Source organism: Chlorocebus sabaeus, chromosome 24 (assembly GCF_047675955.1).
Source record: "Chlorocebus sabaeus isolate Y175 chromosome 24, mChlSab1.0.hap1, whole genome shotgun sequence".
In the NCBI taxonomy this organism is placed as follows: domain Eukaryota; kingdom Metazoa; phylum Chordata; class Mammalia; order Primates; family Cercopithecidae; genus Chlorocebus; species Chlorocebus sabaeus.
The window spans coordinates 81177936-81193724 of NC_132927.1; the positions used below are offsets into that span (position 1 = coordinate 81177936).

Sequence of the window (15789 nt, forward strand, 5' to 3'; positions counted from 1 at the left end):
AGACAAATTAGTGATAATTGTAGTGAATTATTATCGTTTTATGATAAGATTTATTCAGAATGGCATCCATTAGGAAGAAAAGTTGGACTTTCTGGTACAGAAGCAGGGCTCAGTCATTCTTTTTTTTTTTTTTTTTTTGAGTCGGAGTCTCGCTCTGTCACCCAGGATGGAGTGCAGTGGCCGGATCTCAGCTCACTGCAAGTTCCGCCTCCTGGGTTTACGCCATTTTCCTGCCTCGGCCTCCTGAGTAGCTGGGACTATAGGCGCTCGCCACCTCGCCTGGCTAGTTTTTTATATTTTTTTAGTAGAGACGGGGTTTCACCGTGTTAGCCAGGATGGTCTCGATCTCCTGACCTCGTGATCCGCCCATCTCGACCTCCCAAAGTGCTGGGATTACAGGCTTGAGCCACCGCGCCCGGCCTGGCTCAGTCATTCTTGACACAGTTTCTAGCTCCTCACCTCCTCCCAGTTCCCCAGGGTGGTCCACCCAGATCTCTGCTTTATACACCTGCTTGCTGGTGACCAGCTCCCTATAGGACGCCTGGATACAACCTACTGGACTCGGCCCCTGAGCCCCACACCCCTCACGGACTGTGCAGACAGGCCACAGTGACCACCACCCAGTCACAGCAAGATACCATGAAGCTGACGCCTGCCGGCTCGAAACCACACCCCACAGGAAATGCGCTTGGGTAACACCCTGGACCCCAATACAGATTTGGTGCACAGGCCGCTGGCTCGCTCCCCATCCTCTGCCTGGCCTGCCTGTTCCCCAAGGCTCCCCCTTCCCGCTGGCCTGTGAGGAACGCTGCCTCCTCTCCCCAGCCCCGTGAGTCACACACCCGCTCTGCAGTTTCATGTGTTCTGCTGCGCTGCCTCCTCCAGCTCTCACCTGACCCTCGCACCCAAACCTCACTCTCCTCCTGGTCAGGACTCTCCCAGAGAGGCCATCATGATAGCAATGAACTGATCACGGCTCAGACAAAAGCCACAGGCTGCCTGCCAAGGCCTAGAAGCAAGCTGCTGGTGACAGGAATGCCAGCACGGCTGGATATGCAGGCCTGAGGCCATCAGCCAGGGTCAGGAGGCATCCCACGAGGGCACACTAACCCCACGCCCACCGGCCCCAGAGCCCCGTCAGGGCAGGGCCAAAGTTTACAGCCACTCTCCAGAAGAAACCTCAAGACCGATTAGAGGAAAATTATGACAATGATTTTGTTTAATGAATTTTCCTTTTTCCTAGCACTTTGGACAGCTACCAGTTTCTTTACAAGCTAAGTATCCATCTGACGCAGGGCAGGTGAGCCCCAAAATTGGGGCTTAACCCTGGAGGGTTCGTGGCTTCGCCCAGGAAGGCATTCAAGGGTGAGCGGGTGGTGGTAGCCAGGTAAGTTTGTTGAAGCAGCAGAGTCCTGCCCAGCAGCCTCTGAGGAACCGGCATACGGCCCGGGGGACAGCCCCGCTCCACAATCTGCCCGAGGTTCTGTATCTGTCCACGATGGTGATGCGACCCTAGGGTAGTTTGAAGTCTGAACACAGGGAAATCTTTAGAAATCCCCACGATCTATGAGATTGAAAAGAATCCTCCTGAGAATTTCATCTATTTCTGGGATAAACCAAATGTGTGTTTAGTCACACGTGACTCCAACTGAGCAACTTTCAAGTCATTTCCCTAAAGCAGAAGGAATTCTCCATTATGCCGGAGAAGTGGCAAGGAAGAGCCGAGAATGCTGGATCCCGCCCCCCACCGCGGGGAACCCCGCGGCAGGAGAAGGAGAAAGGACATCTGACCTGGAGGCTGGTGGGGCTTCGGCCACCCGTGGCCAGGGAGGAGTGCGCTGCCTCCGAGGGGGTGCGGGCAGCTGCGACGCGGGTGTCACGCGGGATGGGTTTGCAGAGTTCCAGGCGTCAGCTCCTCACACGGGAGGCGGCGCCGACCGAGCCGCGAGGAGAACATAGTCCAAGGTGAAGCCCACGCCACAGGGCGCGTCGGTTCTGCACCTGCCGGGCAGGGGAGAGCCGCCTCTGGTGAGCAGAACCCCGGAGAAGGGACGACGCGGGTGCACCGCGCGGCCTGGGGACCCCAAGTCAGACGACCCCGCTGTGCAAGAACATTTTCCACACACCCCCGCCCGGGGGCGCTCGGCAGCCGCACGCGGCCCTCGGAGCGCAGCCCCCACACACCTTTACTTCCGGAAGGCGGGGACCGCCACAGCGAGGAGCTAGACCACCCGAGGCAACAGAGCGAAACCCCGTTCCTACCCAAAACCAAAAAGCGGAGCGCAAAGGCGCGCGCCTGCGGTCCCAGCTACCCGGGAGGCAGAGAAGGGAGGATCGCCTGAGCCCGGAAGGCGGAGGCTGCAGTGAGCCGAGACTACCACTGCACTCCAGTCTGGGTGACACAGCGAGACCCTGTCTCTAAAAGGAAAAAAGAGCTAGGAAAAAGCGGACTGCCCCTTAACTTCGGAGAAGTAAATGAGGAACTATAACCAGTGTCTACTGTTTAGGCATCAAACAAAAGCTGACAGGAATCCCGCCACCGACCCGGCCGTCCCCTGGCCAATCCCGCGCCATTTCTCAAACTAGACCCGCCCCGACGTCGCCCTGACGCATCCCACGCCGATCCTCAAACGAGGCCCGCCCCCGATGCACAAGCTCCGCCCCTTAAACTCACCGCCCTTGCTGCACCGTCCTGACCCTCGGCTTCACCCGCTGGCTCTTCCCGCGCAGCCGAATGCCGCCCCTGACCTGGTTCCCAGCCTACCTCGCTTCGCACTGCATAGGAACCCCGCCCCTAGACTGTCGTCCCGCCTATCCTGAGCCGTATGCGCACAAATCCCTCCCATAGACCCGCCCACCCTGATCCTCAACCTGGCCCCTGGCCTTTCCCGCGCGGTCGAATCCAGTACACCGGCATATGAGTCCCACCCCCGATCTCGTCCTCCGCCTATCCCGCGCCTCTCCGCGCAGGATCCCCGCCCCCCACTTCACCCGCAGCCTATCACGCGCCGCGTCGCTTCCTCGGCCTCAAACCCGCTCACGCCCGCGGATGGGCGCGCGGCTGTGACGTCACTGCGTCGTTGGTAAGGTGCTGGCGGCCGGGGAGCTGCGTAGCTCCCGGCCCCGAGGCAATGCCCAAGCGGGGCTGCCCTTTCGCGGACGCGGCCCCGCTACAACTTAAAGTCCGCGTGGGCCAGAGGGAGGTGAGCCGCGGCGTGTGTGCCGAGCGCTATTCGCAGGAGGTCTTCGGTGAGTGCCGGGCGGGCTGCCGAGGGTCCACTGCGTCGGGGCCTGGAACGGGCCGGGCCTCAGTGTCCCCTCTGAGGCCTGAGCGGGGGGCTCGAGGGCCCTGCTTTCTGGCCGCGGTTACACAAGCTGGCCACGCCCAGGGCTGGAGTCAGTGAGGGGGATGTGAGGACCCCAGCGTTCACCCACCTTGTCCAACAACCTGAAAGAAGAGGGTCGCTGCCCTTAGTCCCCGCGCCCTCTTCCACGATCCCGGTTAGTCGCCGCCCCGCAATGAGCGGCAGCTGCCTGGTGCTTCTTCAGGACTGTCCCGCGCAGGATGCCCTGGGAGAGGTCGGGGAGCGGGGCGTCCTGCATGGAGTTAACCCGAAGAGTGCCCCTCCTGACCCAAGAGGTAGTCATGGAGCGCGCCGCCCTGCCAGGCACTGCGGCTGTCCTGGGAGACCAAAGGCGGGCAAGACAGATGTGTCCCGTCTCCCGGGAGCTCCCCAATCTAGTTGGGGAGACCAGCAGGAGAAGGAATCGCCCCAGGTGATCCGGGCAGGCACAGGTTTGTGCAGTCGCACCTGCAGGGATGGCATGGAAGGGTTCTCGGAAGAACAGAGTCTGAGCCGAATCCTGTGGGGGAGAGTGGGAGTTAGCCAGGCAGAGGCAGGGAAGGAAGAGGCCGAGGCAGAAGCCAGGCAGCAGGAGAGCGAAGTAGGACTCCGTGTGGCTGGAATGTCCAGTTCTGGGTGGGATGTGAGGGCAGTGAGCTCCCAGGCCTTCTCTGGCTTTCTCCCTTGGATTTCAGGCGTATTGGTCTTATTGATCATCACTCTGACTGGGATGATGAATACCCTGGGGCAGGTACAAAGTGGAGCTTACCTTGCCTAGTGGTTGGGACACAAGGTCTGCACCTGTAGAGCAGTTAGAGGATGACCCGGGGGGTGTGATTTGTCTGGTGCCGCTTGTGCCTTGGGGATGAAGGAAAGACGCTCCCTCCCAAGGTTCCTGTGTGCCCTGTCTCCAGTGTGCTAGGGCTGTGCAAGCGAGTGCTATCCCGGGCCATGCGGAGTTAAGAGGAATGATGCCATGGGAACTGTGGCTGGACTGCTAGCGTCTGCCCTCTCAGGACAGTTGAAAAATTCAAACACTGTGCAGGCAAGAAGAGGAAGATGGAAACGGGGCCTGGCTCAGTCTGGCTCTTTACTCGTTACAAAGTAGGTAAATGCAGGACACCTACTTTGAACTGTGTGACAGTTTCCAGATTCCAGGCCACAGCTGTCACCCTGATCTCTTAACCTCGAATTGTCCACAAGGCCTTGAGGACAAGGATTAGCCTCACCGCATGTCTGTCCCATTCCTTTCCCATTATAGATGGGGGGAGGTGTGGGGGGCCAGGAGGAAGAGGTGCAGGGTGTTGTGGGCTGGCATCAGCTACTCCATTTGAGTTACCCACTATTATTGCTGCCCATTTCATGTAAAGCCACATAGAGTTTCTGGGATCTCTGCCTTTACTGTGTTATAATGAGGTGGGGAAAAAAAAAGCGAAAACAAAGCATTTCTGGGTCTGGTCCTGGGCATCTGATTTTTTGAACCTCCCCCGGTGACTGAACTGTGGCCTGATGGAAAATCACTGCTCCCAGGGATGGGTGGGTATTCTAGAACGAGATCTGGAAGGTTCTGGGATGCTTGTCTTGCCAGCAACTCTGTAGCAGGTAAAGGGGTGTGCACTGGCCAGAGGCTGCAGGCCCAGCTCCAAGCTTCTGGCTGCTTCCTTGGCAGTGACAAGCTTTGTGAATTAGTGCTCCACAGCAGAGCTCCCTCTATGCATTCCACAGAGCCTGCTTTCCAGGTGGGAAGTGCTGGGGAAGCAGAAAAGGGAGAAAGGGGAACAAGCTCAGTGAGGCAAGGCCGGCCGTGAGTTGCCGAAAGTGAGCAGAGTGATAGGAGGGGGAACCCTTGCATCAGGCACAGGTGGGGCTGCACGGCCGGAGCCTTCCTGGAGGAGATGACAACTAAGCCAGGTAAGAAAGGGAGGCACGAGCATTCTCAATTTAGAGGCAGAGCAGGACCCAGCTCGCCAGGGCACAACACAGGCTGGGGTCACTGGGTGACAGAGGGCACACAGGAGGACGATGGGGTTCATGTGAGGCTGGAAAGACTAAGTGGCCATGCAGGGGCTTCGTTGGTACACAGTGAAGGATGTGAGAATGATTTGTCTTCCCCCAGAGAAGACCAAGCGACTCCTCTTCCTCGGGGCCCAGGCCTACCTGGACCATGTGTGGGATGAAGGCTGTGCCGTCGTTCACCTGCCAGAGTCCCCAAAGCCTGGCCCTACAGGGGCGCCGAGGGCTGCACGTGGGCAGATGCTGATTGGACCAGATGGCCGCCTGATCAGGAGCCTTGGGCAGGCCTCCGAAGCTGGTGAGTGGCACCAGCAGCCCTTCGTGGCTGTGGCACTGAGAGCAGGTGGTGGCACAGGCATTTTTCTTCATTTGCAAGCTCAGGCTTTTCCTGCCTGGGCAAGCAGGAGTCTGACCTAGAGCTTGGCCTTCTGGCTCAGAAGGCTCCTGTTATCAGGAGGTCTCACATTCAAGACTGGAAGTGATTAAACAGTTTCTAACTACTGGGCCTGAAAAACAGCAGAGACTCCCTGGGTATCCCATCTGCTTTCCACGTGCAGCCCCCTGGGATGGTCCCACATGGCTGGAAACACGCCACTCCCATCCCTGTGCAGTGTGGAGTGTGGGTCTCAGAGCATCACCTGTGTTGCTGGTTAGAAATGCAGTCCCCGACCCTACCTCAAGGCTGGTTGGTGTGTCTGGGAGGAGCTCAGGCACCTCTTGGTTAACCAGTAAGGCAGTGGGCCACACTTTGAGACCCAGATGGGACACATGGAGTTCTGACAAGCAGCAGGGGAAGAGTGATCCTTCCAGCACTGGCCTCCAGGTAGCAGAGGGACCTGGTGAGGGAAGGAGCACTGAACTTGGAGTCACCTGCAGGCATGTCTCACGTTGGATCTCACTAGTGAAACGGGGTCCTGTGCACTGTGCCAGGCTCCTGGGTTGTCAGAAGGACCCAGTGTGGGTGAGGATGGGGTAGGCAGGTCGGAGCCCTCTGCCCTCAGGTATGCATGGAGGCAGGTAGCCCAGCAGTCCCGGAAACTCCCGTCTCCTTGCAGGCTGACAGCATGGCGTTTCTTCCTCACAGACCCATCCGGGATAGTGTCCATCGCCTGCTCCTCATGTGTGCGAGCCGTAGATGGGAAGGCCGTCTGCAGCCAGTGTGAGCGAGCCCTGTGCGGGCGGTGTGTGCGCACCTGCTGGGGCTGTGGCTCCGTGGCCTGTACCCTGTGTGGCCTCGTGGAGTAAGTACTTCAGTCCCTGGAGCTGCTGAGGTCCCGTAGCCCCAGCAAGCCGTGACGGGGGACGGGTGGTTCACCCATATTGGGAAGGGCCCAGAGCTCCCACATGTGTGGCACCTGACGCAGTGCCATCTGGCATTGCCTAATGGGACATGGTGGCAATAGATGCTTGGCCCAACTTTAGTGGTAGTAATCCTCTCTAAGGGAAAGCTGAACCTCACAGATGACCTGCTGTGTATCCAGCTCTGGTCCCTGTCTTCAGCCGCTTCCTGTTCTGGTCTTTGAGCGCCCCCACCTCCTCCTCCTCTGGCCTTTGAGCACCCCCCTCCCGGTCCTCCTCACTGTCTGAGAAGCCCCTGGTTGGTGACACAGGTGCACACTGCAGCTTCGCCACAGTCATGCGTGCTGTTTGGTTGTAGACCCTCTCAGGCAGGAAGTGGAATGTTTGCGTGGTCTCCCATTTGTGGGTGGGTTTGCTGGAGCTGGCTGGATCCCGTCCTTACTCCTAAGGTGGGGAGGGGCGTTCTCACCACAGGGGCTACTCAGCTGGTGGGTGGGAGTGGACAGTGTGGAGCCTGTTTGCCCTGCCCCTTGAGAAAGACGACTTCATCCAGACACATGTGGAACTGGCTCTGTAGACCCAAAGCAAGCTTAGTCCAAACAGTGTCTGAAATTGTCCATCTAAAATAGAAACCACATGTTACATCTCGAGTCCTTTCTCTTGAGCCTTTCTTCAGTCAGGGCAGAGGCCCGACTCATTGGAGATGGCGAGCCCCAGGCAGGGGGTGGGCAGCACCAGGGAGAAGCGCCGCGTGCCTGTGGTCGGCTCCCATGGCTTCAACATGGGCAGGAGTGGGGTAATGCGCCCCATCCAGGTTAGGAATCATCTGCAGGACATCCTGCCCATCCTCTACAGGGCTCTCCAGCTAGCCGCTGGTGGCAGGGAAGGGGCTGTCTTCACGGCTCACCCACAGTCCTATTGGCAAACTCTGCAACACCGGGTGGCAAGCAGTTCTGGCTGCCTTGTTGACTCCATGGTCCTATCGTGTTTGGGGTAGCCATTGCCGGTATTGTTTCCTCGCAACGTCTCTCTTAATCACTTTCTCCCTGTGTTTTGCTGGTTTCTCTCACCTTTACCCTTAGAGCTTTTTTTTTTTCCCTGAGACAGAGTCTTGCTCTGTCATCTAGGCTGGAGTGCAGTGGCGTGATCTTGATTCACTGCAACCTCTGCCTCCTGTGTTCAAGCAATTTTCCTGTCTCAGCCTCCCAAGTAGCTAGGATTACAGGCGTGCACCAGCACGCCCGGCTAATTTTTGTATTCTTAGTAGAGATGGGGTTTCACCATGTTGGCCAGGCTGGTCTCAAACTCTTGACCTCAGGTGATCCTCTGGCCTCGGCCTCCCAAGGTGCTGAGGTTACAGGCGTGAGCCACCATGCCCAGCCCTACCCTTAGTCTTGATACATCAGAAGAAAGCACTGTTTGATGTGCTTCAGTGTAGACCATTGTGGTTCGGTGAATTCTGGCAGGTCATCTGGAGGTTTCTTTGGAGAGCTTCTATCCTACTGGAAACCCAGGTTGGGCCCCATGTGAATTGGTTGGCAGTGGGAATCAGCTAGGGCTGCTGTACCTGAGTTCGCAGACCAGGTGGCTTAGACAGCAGGGAGATACTGCCACACGGCTTTGGAGACCAGAAGTCTGAGAGGAAGGTGCTGGCAGGGCTGGTTCCTTCTGGGGCTGTGATGGGAAACCTGTCCTGACCTCTCCTGGAGTCTGCTGTTATCTTTGGTGTTCCCTGTAGACAGCTGCCCGCTCCCTGTAGCTTCATGTCTTCCTTCTCTGTGTCCTTCTCTTCACATGGTAGTCTTTTTAGGATGCTGGTCGTGTTGCCTTAGGGCCCCTACGTCAGTGCCATCATCTAGACTGATTCTGCCGGCAGTCATCCTGTCTCCAGATAAGGTCATGTCCTGAAGTGTTCTGGGTTAGGACTTTGACGTTTGAATGGTGGGGACTGGTGGACACAATACAGCCCCTGACAGCAGCTTTTCTCTCCCCTCCCTGACGCTGTCGCAGCTGCAGTGACATGTATGAGAAAATGCTGTGCACCAGCTGCGCCATGTTCGAGACCTGAGGCTGGCTCAAGCCGGCTGCCTTCACCGAGAGCCACGCCGTGCATGGCAGCCTTCCCTGGATGAGCGCTCGGTGTTCACACTGAACTGTGGGGTCAGTGGGAAGGCCTTTTACATGTTCTATTTTGTATCCTAATGACAGAATGAATAAACCTCTTTATATTTGCACAAGAGGACTCTTGTCTGTCAGCACTTCTGAGGGTAGAGTTTGTGACCCTCCACCTAGGATGGCCAAAGGAACAGTCAGTGGGCGGGGCCTGCTGCACCTGTTGTCTACCCACCAGCTCCTAGAGACCCCACTTGCATTGTGTGAGGCCCCTCACTCGCCCCCTGCTACAGATGGGAAGTCTCAGCCCAGAGCATGCTCCTCCCCAGCTTGCCCAGCTGGTAATGGGGAGAAAGGACCCAGGTCTGGCTCCAGGGTACACGGCCGGTGTACTAGACCCTCATGGAGAGAGGTGATACTCGCACACCATCCCCAGATGCCACTGTCATGCACACCTGATCCATCACATCTTGGTGTCTAGTTTACTTTTTTGGTGTCTGTGTGGTCAGACCCTGTGTGATTGATAGGCCCCTGCCCTCTGGGAGCTTTACTCTAGCAGGGAGATGGCCGTAGCAGTGCTCCCCCTGCAGTCAGCGTAGCTTGTGTGGGGCCTCGAAGGAAGAGGAGTTGACAGGAGAGGAGGCGGGGTGGCCTGGAGGACAGAAGAGGGCTTGAGTGCTGGTCTCCACACAAGTCCACTGAGGCGGGTCCCAGCCCCTCCAGGGATGAAGGAGCAGTCGAGCCACAGCCCCTCGGAGAAGCTCTGGACTAGAGTAAAGGTTGGTTGGGGCAGAGGGTGGGTGGGATCGTGTGCCGGGGATAGTTGAGAAGAGCCTTCGCTGTCCCTGGGAAGCTGTTGGAGGAGCAGATGATGCTGATTCTTAGAGAAAAGTCAGTGGTGCCCAGGTGGTGGGTTGGAGCCAGGCCCAGAGTGGGATTTGCTGCCCTGGGGCTGAGGATATAGCACTCCCATGTCACGGGTAGAGGGGACCCCCAGAGAGGTGGTCAGCATGGTAAAATTCCAGGGGGCAACTTAGAAGGGGATTGCAGAGGACTGGCTGAGGGCTTCCTGCACCGAGGACGGCCTTGACCGCCTGCCGCAAGCACAGTCAGCCATGTGCTGACTCCTTCCAGGTGTCCACAACAGACTGCCACCCAAGCCCTCATTTCTGTTACTCCTGTCGCTGCCCCGTCGGGCCTGTCGGCTTTTCCCTTCATATCCTCTGGCTGCATCCCTGCCCCACAGGACCACACTGCTCCAGCCAGCCTGCCTCCCTCCCCTGTGGGGTCACTACATAGCGCCCTCCAGGCTCCCTGCTTCTGCCCCGCACGTGGCAGTCTGTCCTTATACAGCAGCCAGATCTGTCACTCCCCTGTTCCAACACTCCAGTGGCTAAACATGTCTTTAAAAGTAAAAGCCTGTGGCCCCACAGCCTCTGGCTTCACCCCTCCTCCCCCGTCCCAAGGCTTGCTCTGCCCCAGCCCGGCCTTCCTGCTGTTCTGAGAATGCTCAGCATGTTTCTCCTGCACGCCCTTCACTCCCTCTGGCTGGCGAGCTCTTCCTCTGGACGGCCATAGGCTCCCCCGGATTCAGCTCAGAGAAGCATCCCAGTGCCCTAATGTGTAGGACAACCCCTCCATCACTCTCCCTCCCACCCTACCTAACTTTACTGGGTGTAATGCATATTTAAGCAAATATGCAAATGTACTTATTTTCTCTACTAACTGAGGTGTCGCTTCCATGAGGGATGGGACTTTGCCTAGAGCAGTACCTGGCATATATGTTTGTAAATATTTCTTGGTCTTCCAGCTGTGGTGGAGCAATAAAACTGGCCCATAGACGACCAGATGTAGATACAGATACAGATCTGTAGACAGCAGACAGCAGCCAGTGCAGGATAGCAGTGCCTGAGAGAGGGAACAAACGCCAGGAGCCCAGGGCAGCTGGAACACTGGAGTAGAAATTGCCTCAGTGTTGTTCCCCACAAGGCTCCTGCTGAGGACTGATGGCTCCTGTGTGTTGGGAAACTGCCTGAGGCTGGGGAAAGAGCCATTGGAAGAAAGCAGGAAGCAAATCACATTCCCAGCACTAAGTGTGGAGAAACATCATTCATGGAGAACAGGGTAGAGAACTCAAAAGGATATTGATGCCATATTCAGGCTAGATTAGCCCTAGACTAGAGACTGCTCTGTGCCTTCCTAACAACTTTAAGTCAAGCCTCAAAAAGACCAAACGGTTGCAAGTACTTTAATAGAATCCAGAACAAAACTCAAAAGTAAGGGGGAAACATTTTGTTTTTTTTAGAACAAACATGAGGCCGGGTGTCAATAACTCATGCCTGTAATCCAAGCACTGTGGGAGGCTGAGGCGGGTGGATCACTTGAGGCTAGGAGTTTGAGAACAGCCTGGCCAACATGGCAAAACCCTATCTCTAAAAATACAAAAATAAGCCAGGCATGGTGGCTTGTGCCTGTAGTCCCAGGTACTCGGGAGGCTGAGGCAGGAGGATCACTTGAACCCAGGAGGTGGAGGTTACAGTAAGCCAAGATCTCACCACTGCACTCTAGCCTGGGCGACAGAGCGAGACTCCGTCTCAAAAAAAAGAAAAAAAAAAAAACCTGCAAAGAAGCAGGAACTACACCACACAATGAGAAGAAAAGTTAGTCTGTAGAAACAGACCCAGAAATGACACCGGGTGGTAGAATAATTCTGTCTACTAAGTAGACAAGGACATCAGAATGGCCATTATTAAGAAGGATAGAGGAAAACAGGAGCATGTTAAGAAAAGGAATGAAAGACATAAAAATGGCCCAAACCATTTCCAGAGACAAAAATACAACGTCTGAGATGGAAAATATACTGATGAGATTAAAACCAAAATAGACATTGCAGAACAAAAGATTAGTGGACTTCAAGCCATAGCAATATAAACGATCCAAAAGGGAACAGAAAAAACATGGGGAAAATGGCAGAGCCCCTCTGAGTTGTGGGACAAGTTCAGGCAGCCCACTGTGCCTATAACTGGAGACCATGGACCAGGGGCATAGCAGGGTGGAGACAACTTTTGGAAAAAAAAATGGTAGGCTGGGCGTGTATTCTTAGTCAGCACTGTGGGAGGCTGATGCTGGCGGATCACCTGAGGTCAGGAGTTGGAGACCAGCCTGGCCAACATGGTGAAATGCCGTCTCTACTAAAAATACAAAAATTAGCCAGGTGTGGTGGCAGTTGCCTATAATCCCAGCTACTTGGGAGGCTAAGACAGGAGAATCACTTGAACCTGGGAGGCAGAGGTTGCAGTGAGCTGAGATCGCGCCACTGCACTCCAGCCTGGTCAGTAAGAGCGAAACTCCATCTCTAGATAAATATAATTAAAATAATGACTGTAAAATTTTCTAATTTGGTGGAAACATAAAGCCACAGATCCAGGAAGCTCAATAAACCCCAATAGAAACATGGAGAAAATTACATGAAGCACATCATGAAATTCCTCCAAACCAGTGAAAAATAAAAATCTTAAAAGCAGCCAGAGAAAAAAGGCACTTTGTGTTTACAGGAACAAAGAATGGCAGCAAGACTTCTCACTAGAAACTGCAAGCAGACAGTGAACAACACCTGTGGGTTGGGCAAATAACTTGAGTAAACTTATTTATTTATTTATTTATTTATTTATTGAGACAGAGTTTCCCTCTTGTTGCCCAGGCTGGAGTGCGGTGGCGCGATCTTGCCTCATCACAACTTCCACCTCCCGGGTTCAAGCAATTCTTCTGCCTCAGCCTCCCGAATAGCTGGGATTTCAGGCATGCGCCACCACACCTAGCTAATTTTGTATTTTTAGTGGAGACGGGGTTTCTCTATGTTGGTCAGGCTGGTCTCAAACTCCCGACCTCATGTGATCTGCCTGCCTCAGCCTCCTAAAGTGCTGAGATTACAGGCATGAGCCACCGTGCCTGGCTTGAATAAACAGTTATCCAAATTTAGTTTTGTAAGAAAAGAATGTCAACCTGGAATTCTATACCCAGTGAAAATATCTTTCAAAAGTGAAGGTGAAATAAAGACTTTTCAGACATACAAAGCTGAAAGAATTACAAAAATTACCAAAAGAAGCTTTTCTGGCAGAAGGAAAATGACACCAGATGGAAAGTGCATATACACAAAGATATGACAAGCACCTGAAATGGTCACTATGTGGGAGGACACCAAAGGCAGGGTTTTTTTCTGATTTTTAAAAGTGCCTGTAGTCCCAGTTACTCAGGAGATTAAGCTGGGAGAATCACTTGATAGGGGTTCAAGGCCAGCCTGGGCAACATGGCAAGACCCTGTCTTTAAATATGTATATATATAATCTATTTAAAAGACAATTGCCTAGGCCAGCTGCAGTGACTCACACCTGTAATCCCAACACTTTGGGAGACTGAGGCAGGCGAATCACCTAAGGTCAGGAGTTCAAGACCAGCCTGGCCAATATGGCAAAAACCCCATCTCTACTAAAAATTCAAAAATTAACCAGGCGTGGTGGCACACACCTATAATCCCAGCTACTGAGGAGGCAGAGGCAGGAGAATCACTTGAACCCAGGAGGCGGAGGTTGCAGTGAGCCGAGATCTCGCCATTGCACTCTAGCCTGGGCAACAGAGCAAGACTGTGTCAATTTAAAAAAAGGCCAGGCATGATGGCTCACGCCTGTAATCCCAACACTTTGGGAGGCTGATGCCGGCAGCTCACCTGAGGTCAGGAGTTTGAGACCAGCCTGACCAACATGGGAAACCCTGTCTGTACTAAAAATATATTAAAAAATAAAAATTAGCTGGGCGTGGTGGTGGGCACCTGTAATCCCAGCGACTCAGGAGGCTGAGGCAGGAGAATCGCTTGAACCTAGGAGGCAGAGGTTGCAGTGAGCCTAGATCGCGCCATTGCACTCCTGCCTGGGTGACAGAACGAGACTGTCTCAAAGAAAAAAAAAAATTAAAATTGTCTCTACAGATGCTCCTCAGCTTACAATGGGTTACATCCAGATAAACCCATCACAAGTTGGAAATATTGTTAAGGAACATACTGAATGTGTATCTCTTTTGTAACATCATAAAGTTGAAAAATTGTAAGTTGAACCGTTGTAAGTCAGGGACCATCTGTACATAGAGAACTCCTAACACGCAACAATTAAAAAAAATTCAAAAATGGGCAAAGGACTTGAGTAAACATTTGTCCAAAGAATATGTAAAAACAGCACACACATGAAAAGGTGCTCAACGTCACTGATTATGAGGGAAATGCAAATCAAAACCACAATGAGATACCACCTCACACCCATCAGGATAGCTATTATTTGAAAACAAACAAGTGTTGGGGAGGATATGGAGAAATTGGAACATTTGTGCAGTGCTGGTGGGAATGTGAAATGGTGCAGCCAGTGCAGAAAACAGCAGGCAGTTCCTCAAAACACTAAACATAAGCCTGGCACAGTGGCTAATCCCTGCAATCCTAGTGGTTTGGAAGGCTGAGACAGGAGGATCACTTGAGCCCAGGAGTTCAAGACCAGCCTGGGCAACATAGTGAGACTCTGTATCAAAAAAATAAAAGGAAAATAAAAACTAAACATAGAATTACTGTTTGATCCAGCAATTCCACTTCTGGGTATAGACACAAAAGAATTGACAGCAGGGATGTGAACAGGTATTTGTACACAAGTTTATAGCAGCATCATCCCCAATAGCTAAAAGATGGAAACAACCCAAATGTTCATTACGGGACAAATGGATAAACAAAATGTGGTCTATACATGCAGTAAAATAGTATTCAGCCTTAAACAGAAATAAAATTCTGACATGCTACATCACAAACGAACCTTAAAGATACTATGGCTGAGTGAAATAAGCCAGACACAAAAAGACAAACACTGCATAATCTCACTTATATGAAATCCCCAGAGGGCTGCGGAGCTACATTCATTCGTTTATTCAAAATATATTTATTCTAAATGCAATGCAGTATCCTGGATTGTATGTGTATACTGGAATAGAAAAAGAACATCAGTGGGAAAACTGGTAAAATCCAAAAAATAAGCCAATAAAGGAGATAAAATGAGACAACCGACAATACTTATTTAATCCAAAAAAGACAATAAAGGGTGAACAAAGAACAAATGGGATGTATAGAAAAAGAGCAAGATAGTATATTTAAGCTCAACCATATCAATAGTTGCATTAAATGTAAATGGTCTAGACACCTTAATTAAAGGGCAACGATTGTTAGATTTTTTTAAAAAATAACAACAAAAAAAACCTACATGCTGTCAGCCCCTTCTGTAGCTCTGTCCCAGACTTGCTAGAAGCAAAAGGATGAAATAATTATCTGTTGTATGATAAATTCAGCCTTTGAGCGGACATTCACTGGAAGTGGCATCTTCTGGGAAGGCAGGCCGAGGCCTTATCCTGACATGCCGCAGTAGCGCTCTCAGCTCCTGGGACCTCATCTACAACACTGAGGCCCCCAGACCCAGGGACCTGCAGAGCCTTCAGTTACCCACACCTGCTGAAACGTGGGAGGTCTAAGTGCTAAAGTCACTTTTAGTATCTTCCTCCCTTCCAGGCCGGCCTTGTGCTGGAAAGAGCATGATGTGCGTATGTGAGAAACAAACTCACCCATCCACACCCAAAGAATGGACTCAGAGACCCGGAGAACAGCCAAAGTGAGACTTTCAATGATGGTCTTGCAAGATTGGGTGTCTAATGGGCTGGCACACCCAGCACAGTTTCAACAAGCAATTTAACCCCTAGTGCGCAGGTCCCGCCCCCGGTTCCTCATAGGCTAAGTACTATGGGGTCACAACCTTCCTGGACGTCACCTATTGGTTGTTGGGTAGGGGCTTTAGGTGTTTTCTTTAGGGTTGTCTTGTTGCATTTTGTTGCAATGCATTGCAATTCTAGTTAACTCAGGGGCTCTTCAGATATTTGACTTATGACCTAAGTAGCTGGGCAGGCTGGTAAGAACAGACCAAGCGAGCTATTTTGGAGGCTAGTAAGC

General features: G+C 53.1%; 1 protein-coding gene and 1 long non-coding RNA gene across 6 annotated transcripts; one reads left to right on the forward strand and one right to left on the reverse strand.

Moving 5' to 3' along the window:
• Window positions 1-1190: 1190 nt before the first annotated feature.
• On the reverse strand, window positions 1191-2972 carry LOC119619095 (uncharacterized). 4 transcript variants are annotated; one of them, XR_005235543.2, is made up of 2 exons: window positions 2675-2972; window positions 1191-2001 (listed from the first exon to the last, which is right to left on the reverse strand). It is a non-coding gene; the product is annotated as an uncharacterized lncRNA (long non-coding RNA). The 4 variants fall into 4 exon arrangements; XR_012091104.1 differs by lacking the exon at window positions 2675-2972 and adding an exon at window positions 2545-2641; XR_012091103.1 differs by lacking the exon at window positions 2675-2972 and adding an exon at window positions 2263-2532.
• Window positions 2973-3050: 78 nt separating this feature from the next.
• SIVA1 (SIVA1 apoptosis inducing factor) lies at window positions 3051-8890 on the forward strand. Of its 2 annotated transcripts, XM_007987994.3 has the most exons (4): window positions 3053-3249; window positions 5461-5655; window positions 6442-6598; window positions 8667-8890. In XM_007987994.3, the coding sequence occupies exons 1-4, from the start codon at window positions 3132-3134 to the stop codon at window positions 8722-8724; spliced, it is 528 nt and encodes a 175-aa protein (XP_007986185.1). In that variant the 5' UTR covers window positions 3053-3131; the 3' UTR covers window positions 8725-8890. The 2 variants fall into 2 exon arrangements, with proteins under 2 accessions (XP_007986186.1, XP_007986185.1); XM_007987995.3 differs by lacking the exon at window positions 5461-5655 and having other exon boundaries at window positions 3051-3249.
• The last annotated feature ends 6899 nt before the right edge of the window (window positions 8891-15789 follow it).